This window comes from Gymnoscopelus microlampas, assembly GCF_963454915.1.
Source record: "Gymnoscopelus microlampas genome assembly, chromosome: 2".
Lineage (NCBI taxonomy): Eukaryota > Metazoa > Chordata > Actinopteri > Myctophiformes > Myctophidae > Gymnoscopelus > Gymnoscopelus microlampas.
Window position 1 is genome coordinate 32,187,085 of NC_139939.1, and position 19,571 is coordinate 32,206,655.

General features: G+C 43.8%; 1 protein-coding gene across 3 annotated transcripts in view; it reads right to left on the reverse strand.

The window, feature by feature from the left end:
• Positions 1–5,395: 5,395 nt before the first annotated feature.
• Positions 5,396–19,571, reverse strand: part of rgs12b (regulator of G protein signaling 12b) — a 68,616-nt gene continuing 54,440 nt past the window's right edge. For 2 of the 3 annotated variants that reach the window (XM_084073038.1, XM_084073039.1), the window contains exons 8-19: positions 19,460–19,552; positions 18,334–18,477; positions 17,242–17,424; positions 16,096–16,246; positions 15,686–15,780; positions 14,162–14,380; positions 13,197–13,270; positions 12,713–12,839; positions 11,996–12,092; positions 11,699–11,766; positions 8,981–9,146; positions 5,396–8,582 (exon numbers count right to left, since the gene is read on the reverse strand). In XM_084073038.1, the coding sequence (XP_083929164.1) occupies positions 7,999–8,582; positions 8,981–9,146; positions 11,699–11,766; positions 11,996–12,092; positions 12,713–12,839; positions 13,197–13,270; positions 14,162–14,380; positions 15,686–15,780; positions 16,096–16,246; positions 17,242–17,424; positions 18,334–18,477; positions 19,460–19,552 (2,001 nt within the window). In that variant the 3' untranslated portion in view covers positions 5,396–7,998. The remainder of the gene's footprint in view (positions 8,583–8,980; positions 9,147–11,698; positions 11,767–11,995; positions 12,093–12,712; positions 12,840–13,196; positions 13,271–14,161; positions 14,381–15,685; positions 15,781–16,095; positions 16,247–17,241; positions 17,425–18,333; positions 18,478–19,459; positions 19,553–19,571) is intronic. The other variant, XM_084073040.1, reaches the window with a different exon arrangement.

Here is a 19,571-nt window from a genome sequence, read left to right on the forward strand (position 1 = left end):
ATATATATATTTTTAAGCAAACATTTGTCAAATATTTTGTTCCAGGGACCCCCAGAAGAAATCTTGTTTGAAATTGCCAAACCTGCCTACCAATGATGTCACTGGTAGGCAAGTTCCTGAACTGTCCACAGCCCTCCACTGAGACACAGACTGTATAGACAAATGGTGCCATCTTATAATGAGCATTAGTGAGAGTCCAGGAGAGGTCCTCTGTGTCTGTGGGTCCTAAATATAAGGCAGTGTTGAACTTTCCTAGATGGCTGTAGAGAATGTGAGGTCTCACAGTGGGTTCCAGGGACTCTCAAGGTTCCTTGGGGTACTGAATTAACCCTTTCAAGTATGTAACCCTGACAGTATACAAATGCAACCAAATGGACCTGTTTAACACTGTCAGAGTCAAAGGGGGTCCTTGAATTGTAGAAGTTTGATAACCAGTGCTTTAGACCAGTGGTTTTCAACCCTTTTCATATCAAGGTCCATTATTTATTCAGCATTTCAGCCACAAACCACCATTTGATGAGATTTAGCCTCTCAGACCCAAAACATAGAATATTTTGTTATTGTTGGATACGATTTCGTCCACAATTCCATGCTGTATAACAATGTTTAACAATGATTTAACTCTTGAGAGCGTAAAAGAAAACCAAATGCGTCCATTTGGTTTAATTTTACGCTCTCAAGAGTTAAAGATCTATAAGGGTCCATTTGGTTACCAACTCTCCATCATTTAGCTGGGGACCACCTGGAACCCCCTCCAGGACCACTGGTGGTCCCCGGACCACTGGTTGAGAAACACTGCTTTAGCAGGAGAATGACTCTACCGAGTCAGATGCTTAGTAAGGGAGGTAAAGATTCTAAGATGGCGTTTTTCAAACGAAGGTCGCCTTACACTTGCTCCGGTCAATTTGACCTTTGCCTAGTCCTTTGCCCTGGTCCCCACCCTGCTCAGACCGTCCCTTGGCGGCGACCAGGGAGGGCAGGTCCGACACCTGGTACACCGCCGACCTCATCCTGCTGCCGCGGCAACGCAATTCAGAGGCCACGCCCTCCCACTTCCTGTCCAGTTCCGAATCGCGAGACCCCCGCAGGGCTTTCCCAGAAGAATCCTCTGGGTCGGAGATAACTCTGATTTTGTCCAGGTCCAGGGCTTGGCTGCGGGCCGCGCGGTTGAAGCGGGAGGTAGGGGACTTTGACTTGCGCCGTGACTGTGGCAGAGGGCGTGGGGGCGGGGCAGGAGGCGGGGGGAGAGACGTGGGCTTGGAGGGCGGTGTTCTTCTGTTGGGCATTCTGAAGCTGCCTCCTCTCTCCCGCCCTCTCCTGTCTCTGTTGTTGCCTCTACCTGGGAAACAAGAGGCTGCTTTAACATAAAAAGAGACGGACAATAATAAGACCTTCACCCCTCACCGCAAACAGATGATAATCACACAATAGGAGCATCCATCAGATGCACAAAAAACACATGCTAATGCACTGCAGATGAAAACGACTGATGGATGTCTATCTGACGAATGACTATAATTCAGTCCATTTACTGGAATTCATTATTTTTACTGGGAAGAGGTCCTCGTCTCCTACTGTGACTGTGTGTGTGCGTGAGTGCATGCGTGTGTGTGTGCCCGAGCGCACTTTTGTGTGTGCCTAATTTATACTTCATCGTATGACCACAACAGATTTTTGAGCAAAAAAACGGTTATTTTCGGCAAATAATGCAGTCATATGACGAAGTTGGCTATAAATTGGATTAAGCTTATATATTCCCATTGTTTCACTTTTAGTCTGATATCACAGCTTCAGCCAACTGAACAGTTGGCACCAACTGTTCTGAGGTCACTGGCACATCAACAACTCACTGATTTGTGTTCAGGCACAGACAGTCAGGCACCACACACAGACACATTGACACACACACGCACGTGCACACATCCGCGCGTGCACACAAAGACAGCTGGGTGGCAGCAGTAGACAAAGTGGATGTGACAGATATTCCCGTGCAGGCTGCTGGGTATGACATCATGGGAAAGAGGCCTTAATGGTGCTGTGTGTGTGTGCCATTACAGGGTGAGGTGGAGAAGGACTGTGCTCCCGTTATTAATGTAGGCTGCCATCTACTGGATGAGTGAGAACCAGAGTACAGCAAGAGACAAGAGAGACAGATAAATAGAAGAGAGAAATGCTAGGGATCACCATAATACAGAATCAACCGAAATATTGTACCAGCTATTCTGATCTCAGTGATTTTTCGCAAATGAATAAGGTTTTCAGTCTAACCTGAACCCGGGAGGGCTAAAAGTCTTAAAATAAAAGAGGGGGTTTCTCCCCCTCTTTTATTCTTACAGATAGTTTCATTCCTTTAGTTTTTTCTACACTCTGCACCTTTCAGTTGGTTCCTTCTCTGGCCAACAGATGGTGCCATTTGAGATGAGAAATGAAAAACCGTGATAATGGAAGATGTACAATTTCCTCAACATTAACCCATCAAGACCAGGAAAGCAAGAAATCCGTGCCATTTTAGATTATAGCGTTGGCTATTCAAAAATAGCAGATATACAAGCTTGCAGCTCGGCACAAAGTGATGCGCTGCGAGCTTGCATATCTGCTATTTTTGAACATTTTCGAAAAATCTTGAAAGTGTAAGAACTACTGAAGGCAAACGCGGCATTTTTAGAATCGGCCTCAGGTCTTAATGGGTTTTAACCCATTAAAACCGGGAAAGCATTTGTGTCATTTTAGATTTTAGCTAGATATGAGGGTGTGTCACGAATTTTCAAAAATAGCAGATCTACAAGCTCATAGCGAGTCACTTCATGCGCTATGAGCTTGTACATGTAGATGTGCAATTTTTTTAAATTCTTGAACATTTGTGAAAATCTTTGAATATATAAAAGTTTGAGCACCACTGAAATGGCAACATAGGTTTTTCAGAAAATTGTTAGGATTTAGAAGACATGTGTAGAATCGGCCTCAGGTTTTAATGCATGTCTATTTGGGAACATACACTGACTTAAATGACTACAACACTGAGACAATGAGTCATGTTTCCCTCCAATACAAGAACAAAGAGCATATGAAGAGTTAAACCACTTAAACCCTATGTACCTAGTTGACAGGGCTCTCCCAGGGGTTAGTCTCACGAAGCCAGACGATCAGAGATCTCAGCCTACTGATAAGTCTGGGGAATTATAAATGCATTACATGGGCTTGCTGCGGACAACGGAGAAAACCAGCAGTAAACAAACCTACGGCCGCTGCATTGAAAGCCAATGCTGATACCATCCAGTGGTGGAAGAAGTACTCACATTTTGTACTTATAAGTAAAAGTATCAATACCACAATGTAGTGGTGGTAGTGTTTGTGTACAGTACATGTACAGCATAGTAAGTATGTGTGTTAGTGTACATGAGCGTATTCAGTAGATGTGTGTTAGTAGGACAGAGACAGAGCTGTTCACTGAGCCTTGAACAGTTCCATCATGAATTCCATCACTCAAGTTCCCTGCTCTTACACCACGCTGTAAAATGCTACGTGCACAAATTAAACCAAATTGATAAATTAACAGAGGGCTTTACTGTGCACCCAAAACCAGACTCTAGACACATTTTTGCACGGAAACACAGAAACATTGTTTTAAAAATGTTTCCCCTCTCTCTCACTCTCTCTCTCTCAAACACATACATACAGTACAGATATTGAACATAGTCGGTAAGTTATTGCTGTTGTCATATCATTCCTGAGGGAAATCACAGACACAAACATTGAATGACTATTTATCCTAGAGAAAACCACTTAATATATTAATCATGTAATTACAATTAATACACACACATACTGTACAGTACCATGTGAATGTGTGTGTTTGTTTATGTGTGCTGTAAGGAAAAGATGGAAATGAGCTATGCTGAACTGCTTTCTGGCTTCATAACACTGTGTGTGTGTGTGTGTGTGTGTGTGTGTGTGTGTGTGTGTGTGTGTGTGTGTGTGTGTGTGTGTGTGTGTGTGTGTGTGTGTGTGTGTGTGTGTAAACAGAGCGTTCTTGTGTTTTTGGGCTACCAATAAGCCCAGTATGACAGCTTGCCTAACTAGGCGTTGCACAGAGGGGAGACCATGCATAGCTAATGGCCCAGTCACCTCAAAGTCTTTCTACTCCCAGACAAAAGACTGGTTCTGCATATGGGTAACACACACACACACACACACACACACACACACACACACACACACACACACACACACACACACACACACACACACACACACACACACACACACACACACACAGTGAGAGAGACTCAAAAGAGGTGACAGGGAAGTCCAGCTAGAGGAATATCAAGTAAGCTAGCATTATGCGGCAGAAAAACAACGCAATATGCAAAACAAATTACGGTAAACAAAAACACAAAACCATTCAAACATTTTGGCAAAAAAAAAAATCTTATCTAGAATCCATTCTGGAATCAACTTGAACATTTTAAATGCCATTGAGTGTTATTTAAGGTACTTACTGTAAAGGGGCAATAGACAACATTCAGCCACTAGATGTCGCACTTTTACAGCACCTGTCGCACAAGGTTCGCAATTTCCAAGTCACATCCATAGACCCCTTACCAGACCACTTCCCACTGATATCACGCAGGCATGCGCGCGCGCAGGCAGGTTGCAAAAGAACCCGACCGCTCAGAACACACAGTGCAGAGGAAGGCTTAGGATGTTTACTGTAACTTTCAACACACTCCATGGGTTCTGTTGTAAGCGATTCCCAAACCAGTTGACCTCAAAACCCTGCCTCCAGTCTCTGCGATTAGCCGTGATACGCACGGAGGAAGTGCTCATCGGCACGCGACTGCTCACCCAGTGGGCACTCGCTCATGAGCCTCAGGCTGCACAGGATGTTGAGTGAATCAAGATCCTCAAAACAGGTTTGGGAATCTGTTGGCAATCGCTTGCATGCAACCCGCATGTGCAGTCTCAATGTTAATAAATGTGGTTACATTTGTGAACGAGTTACAAATGGATGAATGCAGTGTGAGAATTTTACTGTGTATCCCGTTCATAACAGTGGGGATACGCTTATACAGACACTGTTACAAATCGAAATATGATATGTCATGATCATATCATATTTAGATTTTTGATATGGTGTAAAAACACCATATCCAAGTACGGGGAGATACAAATATGAAAAGAGTTTTGAAATGAAGATCTGAAGATAGATACAGTACATACTAATAGTTTATAATTGACCCATACTTGTACCAACATTCTTTATTTCCCTTTATGTCAACATAGCCTATACTAACTGATCCTAGTTCAACACCACTCAACTGCATAGCAAATTAAGTGAATGCAGATAATGACAATGCAGAATGAGGAAATTCTACAATGACAAAAAAGGAGGCTGTTCACATGAGGCTCTACAGAGTGATTTACACCTCTAGAACATTTATTAGATCTATTTACAGATAGTACAGTCAATCTTTAACTGAACAGAATATATGGCAACTCTCAAAGTGAAGAAACATCGTGACTGAGATGCAATTCAACAATGGCTACAGTAAAACGGTGCGTTCCAAAATAAGTTGACTATATACAAATTAATACTTTTCATCGAAACAGTATAATAAAAAAAGAAGAGTCGTGGGATAAATTAATGTTTTCTTTGTAATATATTACACAACAAATTTACATTTTGATTTGTTAGTCCGGTTCTCTTTGTCGAGGCATTGTAAGGGTGAGCAGTTCGAAGCATTGTTGAATTGCTAAAGACTGAAAAAGAGATACCTAACGAGAAGCTTAAAGGTTAGAATGTGATAGAATGTAATTAACAGTGTTGCAGTAAGGCTAAGGAGATTTCTCCATTAAGAAGGAACTGGACGGAGGATGTCTGAGATGAATGGCACCAGACCAAGCCCTGTTGTGTTGTGCTGTGCAGAAAGTTGCAGAAAAGAGTCAAATAAATGTGGAGGGATGGACCAACATAGGCCTTGGCGATAGGGGTTATTGAATCCACTATCAACGATAGTTGGCATATGTGATAAATCGTCCAAGAATTCATGTGGGGGGAAAACTATTGATGCAAAGCTAATTCATCTTTGCAACATCCTATCTCAATTTGTTCATGACAGTGTTCCTTATGCTGCACGGCTAAGCAGACAAGTTGAAAAACTAAAATATAATTTCAGGATGAGCAAAAACAAAAAAATCCCCAAACTAATGTAGGTTTATTTTTGTTGTAACTGTACAGCAGGGCCACATTCTGTCTGTCAGCAGTGTGTGGGTGAATCACATATTATACACTTAACACCGATTAATCTGTCACACTTAGGCGAGCGTCCAGTGATCAAAACTTCTTCTGAAGCATGCCTTAAACAAAATTCTTTATATTAAAAAAGCTGTGAATAGTCAATGGCGCTTTTCTTTTTGTGTGCTTGTCTAAAATGTGCACGTGTGTGTGTGTGTGTGTGTGTGTGTGTGTGTGTGTGTGTGTGTGTGTGTGTGTGTGTGTGTGTGTGTGTGTGTGTGTGTGTGTGTGTGTGTGTGTGTGTGTGTGTGTGTGTGTGTGCACGCGCTACACACGTGATATATATATTTATAAATATCACCCAGCCCACACCAATGTGCACATTTAACTGGACGTACATTTCAAAGTCTGTGCAGAAAGGTCTGCTGTGTGTGGAGACATTGTGCATGTCTATGCATGTGTGGTTTTATGCGAGTGATTGCAAGCGCATGCAATGTATTTCTGTTTTAACCGCTGACATGAGAAATGCCTGAGGCAAGAACACAATAGTGAATACAAAAAAGTTCTGCCCTCAGGTGACTGAAGGGCATGTGTGTGTGTGTGTGTGTGTGTGTGTGTGTGTGTGTGTGTGTGTGTGTGTGTGTGTGTGTGTGTGTGTGTGTGTGTGTGTGTGTGTGTGTGTGTGTGTGTGTGTGTGTGTGTGTGTGTGTGTGTGTGTGAGCGTGTGTGCGCGCGCGCCCCCGCGAGAGAGCCAGAAGCAGCATGGAAACATGGGTCACTTGGTTCAAAATCTGTAGCAAGCTAAAATTATACCTTTACACCCCTAAGCAGAATCCACTTAAAAGCACACTAATGTGGCTTTAGAACCCAAGGTAAAATTCCATGACGTTTTAGGATTGGAAAAGCTTGTGACTGTTGGAGAGTCTATGAAAACCTAATTGTCTGTAGCACAGAACAGGGCTGAGTTCAAAGAACAAGACAAAAAATAATAATAAGGGGATGGGGGGATCAAATATAGGTCATGTACAAAGAAATCTCTTTTTATAATTGACTAAAGTGCATTTTTAGGTTCTGTACACTAGGGACAAAGGAGGGAGTTTGTTTGAACTGATCTTCAGAAACTCACCAACTAGTTTTGAGCTAGTCTGAAGAAAAAAAACACAAATCCACAGCAAGTTCACTTCAGAGTTCACACAGAAACAGAGCACACCAGGAAGGCTGCGAAATATTCAGTTTTAGTTTAACTAACACTGAGGATTTCACTGCATCGAGACAAGTTATGTTCAAGCATTCTTTGAATGCATCCTTTCCCTCCTGCCTTTGTGTCATATATCTTAACAAGCTAACACTTTACGCCTGTTTCCCAGTTAGTCTCTAAGACATGTGCCTATTAGAAATGTGGCTATGCCGAGCGTTGGACAAACCTTCGTTAGTCTGATAAGCTCCATTGGAAAACATAGCCAGCATTTGTCGAAAGTGATACCTAATCCTATAATGTGATCGCCAGTATATAACTGGAAATATGATTTCGGTTGAAATGCAAACAAGTTAAGCTTTAGAGAGCAGGATGCAGTCTGGAAGCAGCTGAGCAGGGTCCAGGGTCTGCCCTGAGCCCTCAGGGAAAAGGGGGCTTCACGCTGACTTTTGCCCAATTTATTGGGTTTCCCCATCGCCTTTTTTCTACCCACGAGTGACTCAGGGAGAAGAGCTTAATACAGTATGGCCACGTGGATGCAGGAGGGAAAGGTGATGAAGTTCAGAGTTCACACAGGGGAAGTACCTGAGTTGGGCCAGCCATGGCATGCTTGCTGTTGCTGAGGTTTGGATGGAAGGGGCGAGGGAGTGACATAGGTGAGGCTGGGGCTGTTAATGTCTCCCTCTCCCACCAGAGTTAAATCAGACAGGGTGTCCTCCTGCAGCATCCTGTCTGAGTCCTGGGGGAGGCCACGCTGGGACGGGTCGATGGGGGAAAGAGCACCAGGGAACGGGGGAGGGGGCCTGGCTCTCCTGCACCCTCCCCCCCCACCGCCGCCCAGCGGAGAGTCCAAGCTCTGTGATAGGTGGCCTGCGCTGAGCGAGTGGGAGTGGCTTCCCCCTCCTCGGTCGTTGTCGTTTTCCTTGCTGTTGCCCCGGCGACTGTTGCTCGGGAAGCCGCCGCTGCCAGCCTTGCAGGAGGTGGGGGTGGAGGACGTTGGTTCGCGGTCATAGGGAGAAGGGCCAGCCTGGTTTGTTGCCACCGGCGATGTCAGGCGCAGGAATTCCGGGAGCTGTAAATCGCTCTTGTTTAGCAAACCTCGCTGGTCGTCTGCTCGGTTGCTCTGAGCTTTGGATATGAGGTTGAAGAACTCTGCAGGTGAACATGCATACATATGCACACACGCGCACACGCACACAAATATACACACATAAACAGCATTTGCACAAGTGCAATATGCACACACGCACGCACACACACAAACAAATGAATAATTTGACAAAAACAAATCTGAATGCTACAATTCTACGTCAGAGCATGCAGAAGAATAGGGTGTGCATAAATCAGTTAGGACAAATCAAAGCTACATTCAGTGTGAGAGTGGGTGACTTGTGCTACATGTAGCTAGCTAGCACTGAAAGCATTGGTGCTGCTTCTGCAATACTGCAGACAAGCAAAAAGGGTTAGTGTGGCCACAGCGGCCCAGCTACAGGTCTACAGGAAGAAGAGATCACACAAGAGAAAAGAGAGGGAAGGCGTTTGTTCTTTACCTTCAGCTTCGTCTATATTAATCTTTTTCTGCTTTCTCTTTTCCGGTGCCTTATGGAGAGAGACAGAATGGTTGGGTAAGGGCTGAGCACTCTTGTCTGGGCCGGAGCCAGCCTTGCCGTTCTCCCCACGGGGGTGAGCCGAGCCGGCTTTCTCAGATGGCCTGTCCTGAAGGCCACAAGGAGAGCGGAGCGGGACGTTAAGACCCTGGCGGTCAAGGGTCATGATGTTCTTGGTATGGGGACAAGTTATGACGAGGCATTTTATGACAATGCTTAGCTGGTTCCCCTTGTGAGAATTTTGTATAGAGTATTATGCTGATGTGGGTGCAGGTGAAACATGTGATTGTAGTGCATATTAAGGACTCGGGTTGCCTTTTCTGGTTTAAGTCACAAATATAGGATCCAGCGAGCATCATGGTTACATCAAGATAGCGCTAGAAAAACCTTTCTTGCGTTTATACTGTATGTTGGGTAATTGATTTAATTTGAGGCACTTCATAACGACTAGCCCCTTCTGTGAAGCCACCCATCGCTGTAGCTCGGGACTCGGTCACATAGCATTGCCACCCAGACCTGGGCGAATATGGGCATTTTTAACTATTTTCCAACATTGCATCGCAAATTTGAAGGTATTGACATGGTCCTAGGAATGTAAAATTCTTGGAAGCGTGCTCCCCATCAGCAGTAGTGTCCAGGCACTGATGAAGAGATTGCTTCTGTGTTTTTATTTTGAAAATCTGGCACAGGCTTTCCCGAGCTACAGTGACAGGCAAGGTCAAAAGATGGGGCTACTTTGAGACTAGAATGCTTTTTTTCCTAGATGCTGGAGATACTGTAATGCTCGTAAAAGGTTATTATTTTCAATACAAAATGTTTCAGAATATGAAAAGCATTCCTTAATTGTAATATTTGGCAAATGCCCATGATATTACATGGAATAATGCACTCAGAGGTGTCTAGTTATTGAAAAGTAACGGTCTACGCAAAACTCGAATCTGCCTCAACCGATTGGAGTTTGCGAACTCACTGTGTTTTTCACTTCCACCAGTCAAGAATTTGTAAAATGTCATAGGAATCTTGTTTGTGGACGGAAAGGAGGGAGAGTGAACTGTTATAATGAGAACAAATAATTACGATGGGAATGGGGGAGGGGGGCGGCGGTTTAACAAGGACCACCTTTCGTTTTGATGTTGTGAAGGACAAACTCAATCTAGAGCTAGAAAAAGTTCTCCTCGAAGCACAGGTCTCCGCCAGGTCAGGTAGGTTATTGTGGGCCAGCAATGTTTGGAATTCGCCAATCAGGATAGAATATGATTTTTTTTTAATCTGTCAGATCCGTCTTGATCACATGACTATAGAGATAATGTGTACTGATTTGCATGATGTTTGAACAAAATCTGTAGGAGTAATATAATTTGTGTAATATAATTTGTGTTTAGCAAAAATCGGCCTCCTAGTGGCGCTATAGCAGATGTGAAGAATTTGGCGCAGAAGTTCTGCTCTGGCATCCAGGGAGTGTGTGTGCACAGTTTCACGTCGATCGGGCCAACGGTGCCGCAGATTAGCTGCTCACAGACGGACAGACACACGGACGGACAGACAGGGTGCAAAACATAGTCTTGGCCACACCTTCGGCCTGGCGGAGACAACAATGACGATGGTTCATGTGAAGTGAACGATAGTGAAACATACTGGCTGGATTTACTCATCCAATCAAAAGAGATCAAAGAGATGTCATTCAATTTCACTGAAATATATCACAACTAACATTTGTTTTTCGATAAAACACACTAAAATCCTTAGTGTCAAAGCATCCCTTTGTAACTCAGGGTGTACAAATGTAACCAAATGGACCTGTAAGGGTCCATTTAGTTACATTTCTACACTCTCAGAGTTAAATTAACACTGATGACGTCATACTAAGTGTAAACATAAGGGAAATTAAATGTTCCATTCAGACAATGAAAACATCCACCAATGAAGGTTGACAGCAACAGCACACTGTCCCTGATAAAGCCTAATTATACTGCATTGAGTATGAATTAGGCTGAAAGACTGACACCACAACACCACAGACGACCACATTACCTCCAACCACACTATAACCCCCAAAGTGGGAAATGACACCATTTTAGGCAAATCCGTTTAGATTCAACAGACATGTCAAAGCCTTTACAGATGGCCGTTAAGAACCCCACTGATAAGGAATCAAATTCCCACAGCATTCCAAAAGGTCTACCACCACCAGCTGACTTCCATTTATCCAGATACATAAAAGGAGGGCTTTTGGAAGTTGGGAGACCCAGCAAAGACTCTCCCTAGCTGGGCTTGTACCCCCGGCAGTGTGGGGGTTGTTAGGGAGGAAAAACCAAGAAACCAGAGAGGAAAGTTAACATTGCTCTCAGCCACAGGCAGATCACAGTAACAGAACATTAGGAACACTTGGGAGAGTGTGACAGGACTGTTGGCCAGCGCTGGCGTTGCACACATACACAATCACACAAAGTCCAGTCCCACCCCAAGACAAACATCATACAAATGGGTGCACAGTGATTTAACACATGGCAAAGAGACATGGGTGACTGAAGACAAGGCAAAAGAGACACTTAGTAGTAGCGTGACATCATCCACCAGCAAGTACATACATTCGGTGAGTGGTGGAACATTCCAGAGTCATGACAAACAGGAAGTGCAGTGCAAAGAGGGTTAAGGTCTTACTGTTGCTGATTGGCTCCTGCTCGTAGAGGCGGGGTTATGAGTCTTGGACGGGGTGACTTTCTGTTTGTCTGTTGGAGGAAGCACAGGGAAATGCATGTGATGACGCACTGATGACAGCTAATCAATATTATTGCTAAGAAACATAATACTCATTGATGATATGGCAGTATCCCAGCCAGGTTACAAACTGGGATTTATATCTAATATCCTCAGGTGTGTTAACCATGTCTAATTATCAGCCACCATTGAAATAAGTAGTGTTTTAAAAGTTATGTTGTATGTGTGTGTGTGCCTTACCTTTTCCAGAAATGTGGTCTGCTATGTCTAATACTACTCTGAGCCCATCCAGGTTTGATATAGGAAGACCCAGATCTAGTGGTTCCGATTCTCCACTCTGCAACACACACACACACACACACACACACACACACACACACACACACACACACACACACACACACACACACACACACACACACACACACACACACACACACACACACACACACACACACACACACACACACACACACACACACACACACACAATTAGAAAATGATTAATATTAGAACAATTATAACTACTGTAAGCCCCTTTCCCATTGGCAAAGAAACACACCAACACCAGGCTTTTGTCTTTAGAGAGAAAGGTTACAATCAGCATTCATTGCTGGGAGAAAGGACTCTGCAGTAGTCCCCGCCGGACTAATGAACACCTCACTGTACATACACTGACTTTTTATTGTTTATTTATTTATTTATTACCTATGCTGCTACCAACATCTATGCATTCTATCACTCTTCTTGCATTGGATTGATGCCATCACGATAATTCCGTTGTACACATGTGTTCAAAGACAAAATAAAATCATCCATCATATTGGCATCGATTTTTTGTGGCTTTATGCACATTTAAAAACCTTGCATATAAGCGCAGATTTTGGGGGAGAAAGGGTATTGAACCCTCCTCTTTCACAAACACACGTAAAGACATTCAAAGGGAGGCGGACATACGATGCGTGCCACAAGGTCAGGCAGGTGCAGGCCATATTTGGCCACCACAGGCCGAAGAACTTCAGTCACTGGCTTGGTGGGTTTGGCCTTCAGACCCACTGAACGGTTGATAGGAACCAGGTCCAGTCTGGGAAGGAGCGGGGAGAACATATAATACAATGAGCCTTTACTCCCACCAGTCTTGGAAGCAGTCAGTGGATGGGGGCCATTTTGATTCATAGGTTTAATTTACTTGCAGATGTATGCATCTCTCAGGAATAGACATGCTATCTTTTTCAGTTTAAAAATAGCTCCGATGTGGATCCAGTCATGCCCTAAATTATGAAAAGAATTATACAGTTCTGACATTTCACTTGTGTCTGTCTGTTTGCTTTCCGCATAAAGAGAAGGATTAATAGAGTTTACAATAAAAGCTAGTAAAAATACCTAAACTGACACAGAATATATATAATATCAAGCTGACAATAACTTCATGTCATTGTACCTGAAGAGAGTGCGCTTCTCCAGTCTGAGATCCCGAGAACACAGAGTCATACAGTCCTGATCCAGAACCAGGGGCTGAGGGGGGCGAGAGAGAGAGAGAGAGATTGGATTAATGTCAGCCAGTCATCTACTGTACTCCCTGCAGCACCTACAGTATTTAATGGCACCGACTCTTGATGCACATACTGTATACAGTACAGTAAAGATTTGTACCCTTATGTAACATGATGCAACAATAAAGAAACCTTGATCCTTGAGTATACACATACAGTGAATGCATGCCTGAAGCCATTGAGTTATATGAAAGGGGTGTGTGTGTGTGTGTGTGTGTGTGTGTGTGTGTGTGTGTGTGTGTGTGTGTGTGTGTGTGTGTGTGTGTGTGTGTGTGTGTGTGTGTGTGTGTGTGTGTGTGTGTGTGTGTGTTTGTGTGTGTGAGAGAGAGAGACTGACTGTGTGTGTGTGTGCGGAAGAGAGAAAGACTGTGTATTTGTGTACTGGACGTGGACAACTGGGCATAAGAAAGCATCTCTGTGTGTCGTGTGACTGTGAGCCAGTAATATTGAAAAGTGTGTCTGTTACAGAACACATTTCAGTGCTGTATATTTAATCCCCCAGTGTGTTGCAGTGCTTTGCTAACATAACTTGGTGTAAATGCAGGCTCATGCGGTATCAAAAGAACAACGTCAATCAATGGTATAGCACAATATCCCATAAGGTTTTAGCACTGTATTAACAGCGTTGTGACATGTTGTGAGCTTGCAGATCGGCTATTTTCGGCGAAGAGATTTGGTGTAGAGAGAACGAAGGACAGTATAGACTGTAGGAGCTTGATCAACGAAGGATATAGGGTTTAAGAGGTTAACTCAGGGCCTGATGCACTACATGTTTCCAATAACTTGCCACCAGGGATAATGTCATTCATGTGAAATCTACTTCCAGGGTGGAACATCCATCTTTGTGCTCTACCTTCTCCCCTCCGACCAGGAAGAGGTCCACGGCTGCCAGGTTGATGCAGAGTTTCTCGCAGAGGCCAAGCAGGAGGTCTCTGATGGACACCCCCGCCCGCAGCGGCACAGAGCAGCACGAGCCGTCCGGGAGGCTGATGTTACACTGCCTCAGGGGGGTGCTGCCACCGCTGCCACGGTCCGCTGCCGCTGAGACGGTGCTGCGGGACAGGGGGTCTCCCTGCGGGGAGGAACGATGGGCGGCAGGAGAAGAGAAGAGGGAGGAAATAAAGGATGTTAAAATGTGGGTTTGAGAGAAGAAAGAATTAATCCATTAAGACCTGAGGCCGATTCTACAAATGCCTTGTAGATCAGTAGTTCTCACACAAGATTTTTCAAAAATGTAAAAAAAATAGCAGACGTACAAGCTCGCAGTGCGGCACGAAGTGACGCACTGTGAGCTTGTATATCTGCTATTTTTGAATAGCCAACGCTAAAATCTAAAATGACACAGATGCTTTCCCGCTTTTAATGGGTTAAGAGAGATGAGGTGAAGAAAACCGAGAGCGACAGCTGTGAGGGGAGAACCGGTCTGATTGTACCGCGTGCTGACTCGGTATATCGACCATAGTGGTCGTTATTCAGAGTCAGCAAAACAAGAACCTGACCTTTAAGACCTTTATGGTCATCTTGACATGCTGGAGTCGATGGCACCATTCCTCATGTTATGAAAGCGAGGATGAGCGTGGCGATACAGAAAAGTGGAAAGGGATGACGGTGGACAAGAGCAGGTTGTGTTATAGCAGTAATAAAGAAGGAAGCCATCTGCCGTGACAGATGTGTTTGTTTAAGTAGACCCATGACGCTAGCCTGACACTCAGCCTTGAATTTCCATTTCGTTTCACTTCATTATTCAGTCTTTAAGTGCTCCCATTGCAGCCGTTTCCCCGAGATGGCCATTGCCGAAGAGGGAGTCCACAATGATTAGTTCATCCCCCATAACTCACTGGTTCTCAACGTCCGGTCTGGGGATCACCAGCGGTCCAAATGGACCCTTATGGGTATGTCCAAGTCCAGACCAAGTTTTTAAATGTTTATTAGTTTAAAACATTTTAATGAGTTTGCTAGTTTAGCCATTTTGGATTTTTTGGATATTTTTTTATAAGTTTTATTTTATTTATTGTAATATGGGGTACTCGGGCAAGATTCCAAAAGCTCAGAATATAGCTCATCTACGAGCTTAAAACGTGTCGCATCACGATGTGTCGTGACTCGTGAGCTTGTAGATCTATTTTCTCTATTTTTGAAGTTCTTTTACAGCTTTTCACAACAGAGCTTAGAACTGGCACAGATAAATGACTCATGTATGAAATATTGACAAAGACTAAAACCTTTTCTCTGATGATTTCAGTTTGTTTTAGTTTGTTTTGTAAACACAAAATACAGTTAGTTATCTTTTTTGTAAAACCTCATTTTTATTTGAATTTCTGTTATTTTGTTATTTTTAGTATAGTATTTAACTCTAAAAACCTTGGTTCACACTGACCTCGTTCTTCCCTGACCCTGGCGTCCCCAGCTCCAGACTGGCTCCAGAAGACAGGGAACCCTGGGATTCCCGGCGGCCATTGCTGCCCGAGAAATCTGACCACAAAAAAAGAAAAAGTAGCAGCTCATTAGCATTGTGTGGACTGAAATGGCCCAGCTTCTAAGCTTACAGAGACAGAATTTTAAAGGGTTTAAATTCCACAATGCTACAAAATCATTCAATTTTCCAAGGTATCAAAAAAGACACCTAGTAGCATCTAATGGGATATTATTTAATAGGCAAATCTTTATAGGGTTCTGGCTTTCAGTTCTGACTCAAGTCTGCAATTATATTGTTTGAGAATGGTGGAATTAAAACCCATTCTTTGAAGAAAATCATGCAATGCTCAAAACCGAGAATTTATAACTGACTGTAGTTGAAATCGGCCAGGTCTCGTTTCTTGGGGCCTTTGCCAAAGCTCCTGTTGCGGGACCAGGAAAAGAACATGCCCTTCCTCCTGTCCCCGGAGTCATCCCGGCACTCATTGTCCAGAGAACGACCTGACTTGGTCTTCTTGTCCTCCTACAAAACATACAGACACAAACATGAAGGGAACACGGCTGCAATAAAAATGGATTTGTTTGCTGCCAAGGAGGTTAGGAAGTTTGTGTTCAACTAAGAGATAAAAATGACAAGATGTAGCACACACTCCAGTGTGTGTGTGTGTGTGTGTGTGTGTGTGTGTGTGTGTGTGTGTGTGTGGCTGTGTGTGTGTGGCTGTGTGTGTGTGTGTGTGTGTGTGTGTGTGTGTGTGTGTGTGTGTGTGTGTGTGTGTGTGAGACACGCAAGCACACCCACGCACACAAACAGCCGTATGCTATCAGATGTGGCGTCTTTTGTCGAATGTAAAAACTCTAAATTGATGGTCGTATATAATCAGGGTGATCCATTACTTTTACAACAAATAGCTGGAGCTTTATGTTGCTTATATTTAAGAACAGTAAGAATTATCACCTGTGTGATAGCCTGTGTCTCACTGCTGACACAAAAACAACTTTGATGAAGAGCAGTCACTCACATTCCTGATCACCCTGCTCTTGTAATAACTGGCACATTTATTCAAATCTGCACGTGTTCATTTACAGTAGCTATTTTAACTCTGCCACCCTATTCTAGGCATGTGATTATAGGTTACAGTATATAGATTATAGGTGATAAACCTAGGGCTTAAAGCTCCACATTTTGGGGAATACATTTTTATTTGGACCAATCTGTATGGTAGAATATGTTATATAATAGAACTAACACAACTGAGGTGGTTGTACTTGGTCAACCTGCTGTTTCATTGAGAAATGTAGATCCTGTGGTAGTGTAGGACCACTACCGGTTAACATAGTACGAAGGTCAAAATTCTACAGCACTTCTTCCCTGAGTAATTAAGTGTGTGGTAACAATTTCAGCACGTACGCGGGGGACCCAGGTTTGAATCTTGGGTAGGACATGAAAACAGTTAACTGTGAAAAATGTAGGGTCCATCTGGGTACATTTCTTACAAAATTGGGATTTTGCCGTTTTACCTTCTTGGGCGTGGAGAGGTTGGATCGGTCAGAGCCTGTGGTACTGTGTTTGGAGGTGGGGCTGCTGGGGATGTGGTAGGGGTCCGGCAGGGGCCGACCCTCCACCTCCGCCAGCATACACTCCTGATAGAGCAGAGACTTGAGAAACCGTGTGTAGCTGTCAAACTTCATCAGGTTGAAGATCTGGAGAAGCAGGGGGTGAGGACCAGGAGTGAGCAAGGGGGGAAGGGAGGAAGGAAGGAAGGAAGGAAGGAAGGAAGGAAGGAGGGAAGTACAAAGTTCAGAAAGAATCAAAAAACTCAATGTTGATCTTCACAGTTCTGTATGTATTAGGTGTTAATCTGGTGACAATGGCGCCACACGATCTCAGCAAACTCAGCAAGATTCTAAGAAAGCCTCTCTGTGTGTGTGTGTGTGTGTGTGTGTGTGTGTGTGTGTGTGTGTGTGTGTGTGTGTGTGTGTGTGTGTGTGTGTGTGTGTGTGTGTGTGTGTGTGTGTGTGTGTGTGTGTATGTGTGTTTTGTGGAACTGCTGCTCTGACAGCATTGTGACCATTTTTTATAATAATATTTTTTGTTGTCATTTCTGCTTTATTTACGATAACAGTGAGAGAGAGACATGGATGACACAGCAAAGAGCCTCGTGTCAGAAAGAATCAAACCTGGGTCAGCTGCATGAAGGATTATAGCATTATTTAAGTGGTATGCGCTGACTTGTGGATCGCCCCAGACTTGTGACTCTTATCAGAGTTTGAACATTTGAGCTGCTGCAATCAATGCAGCTATTCAGCCAGTAAACAAACCAATCCCCTCACACCACAGATAAACAAAAATGCATCTATGCAGCCATTCTGATACGAGATTATACAGCAGATACACAGGAGACATCACACCGTGTCAACAACTAGAGCGTTGAGATATAACTGCATCTTGAGTCGGATTTAGAACCCCATCATATATCAACACTTGTTGATGTTGAGTGATTGTTCATCACTAACTTAATTCTAGCATGTACGTGTGTGCCTGTTTGTATGTTTGATGGTTGTGCATGCATGCATCTGTGCGTGTGTGTGGGTGTGTGTGCTCCATGCCACCTGCAGCTGTTGTTCCTTGAACATATCAGGGCGGGGGGCGTTCAAAATGTCATCAGCCAGCTGCGCCTGGCTGTCGATGTTGACTGGTGTTGTGGCCTTGCTGGACAGGAAACTGTTGTAGATCTCCCTGGCACGTTGAGACAACTGGAAGAACAGATAACAGAGGGAGAGAGAGAGAAAGAGAGAGAGGGGAGGGAGGGGAGGGGGGGGAAGATGGAGAGGTCAAGAGAGGGATGTGGAGACGAGACAAGTATGAAAGAGAGTTGGACGTGCAGAAAGACAAAGGAGACGGCGATCGGAGGATGAAAGAGAGAGAAGAAAATGAGACAAAAACATATGAGAGCGAAAGATGAAGGGATTGTTCTATCATCTGTATAGCACCTGGAGTCAGATTCATGGATCTATGCCAAACAATGTGATTGGCCTCTGTAGTACAGTATGTGTATGTAATTACAGTCAAATCTGCAATGTTTCATAGTTAAATTAACACCAGATTGTTTGTGTGTGTGTGTGTGTGTGTGTGTGTGTGTGTGTGTGTGTGTGTGTGTGTGTGTGTGTGTGTGTGTGTGTGTGTGTGTGTGTGTGTGTGTGTGTGTGTGTGTGTGTGTGTGTGTGTGTGTGTGCATAAGGTATTATGTTTAATACAATCCTCAATTTCTCACAAAACGTAACATTTTATTGTGCTTCGTCCTCCTTTTCATCAGTTGGGTATCGTTTTAAAGGTTGGCTTACTCCTTGTAAATGTCGCCACAAAATAGCTAGTTAACAACTTACGCCCCATTTCAAAAATAGCAAACATAGCCGATCGACAAGATCACAATGCGTCATGTAAGCAAGTAGATCTACTACTTTGGATTGTTTTTAAAGAAAAAAGTAAGCCGACCTTTTTTTAAAAGAAAATTCAGCTTTTTCTAAGTTTTTCACCTATGATGACATGCCCAAAACTGGGGACACCAGAGTTAAAGTGGGTAATTAATGGTAGGTAGTGGCAGACTGGTGGCAAGTGACTGTTGAGCAGAGAGCTGCGATGGAGAGTAGCTGGTGTCAGAACGGAAAATGTAGCTGCATTTGGCTCAGTTGGCGGGTGTTAATTAGAGACCCTGGTCCACTGTACTGTAGGTGTTACCTGTTTCTTGTCATTCTCCGGGACATGGCTGAAGAACTCACAGGCCTGCCAGAACACTATGTTCTCTTCACTGAACTCTTTCTTTAGAAACTCCTGCGGCACAACGGTTCAC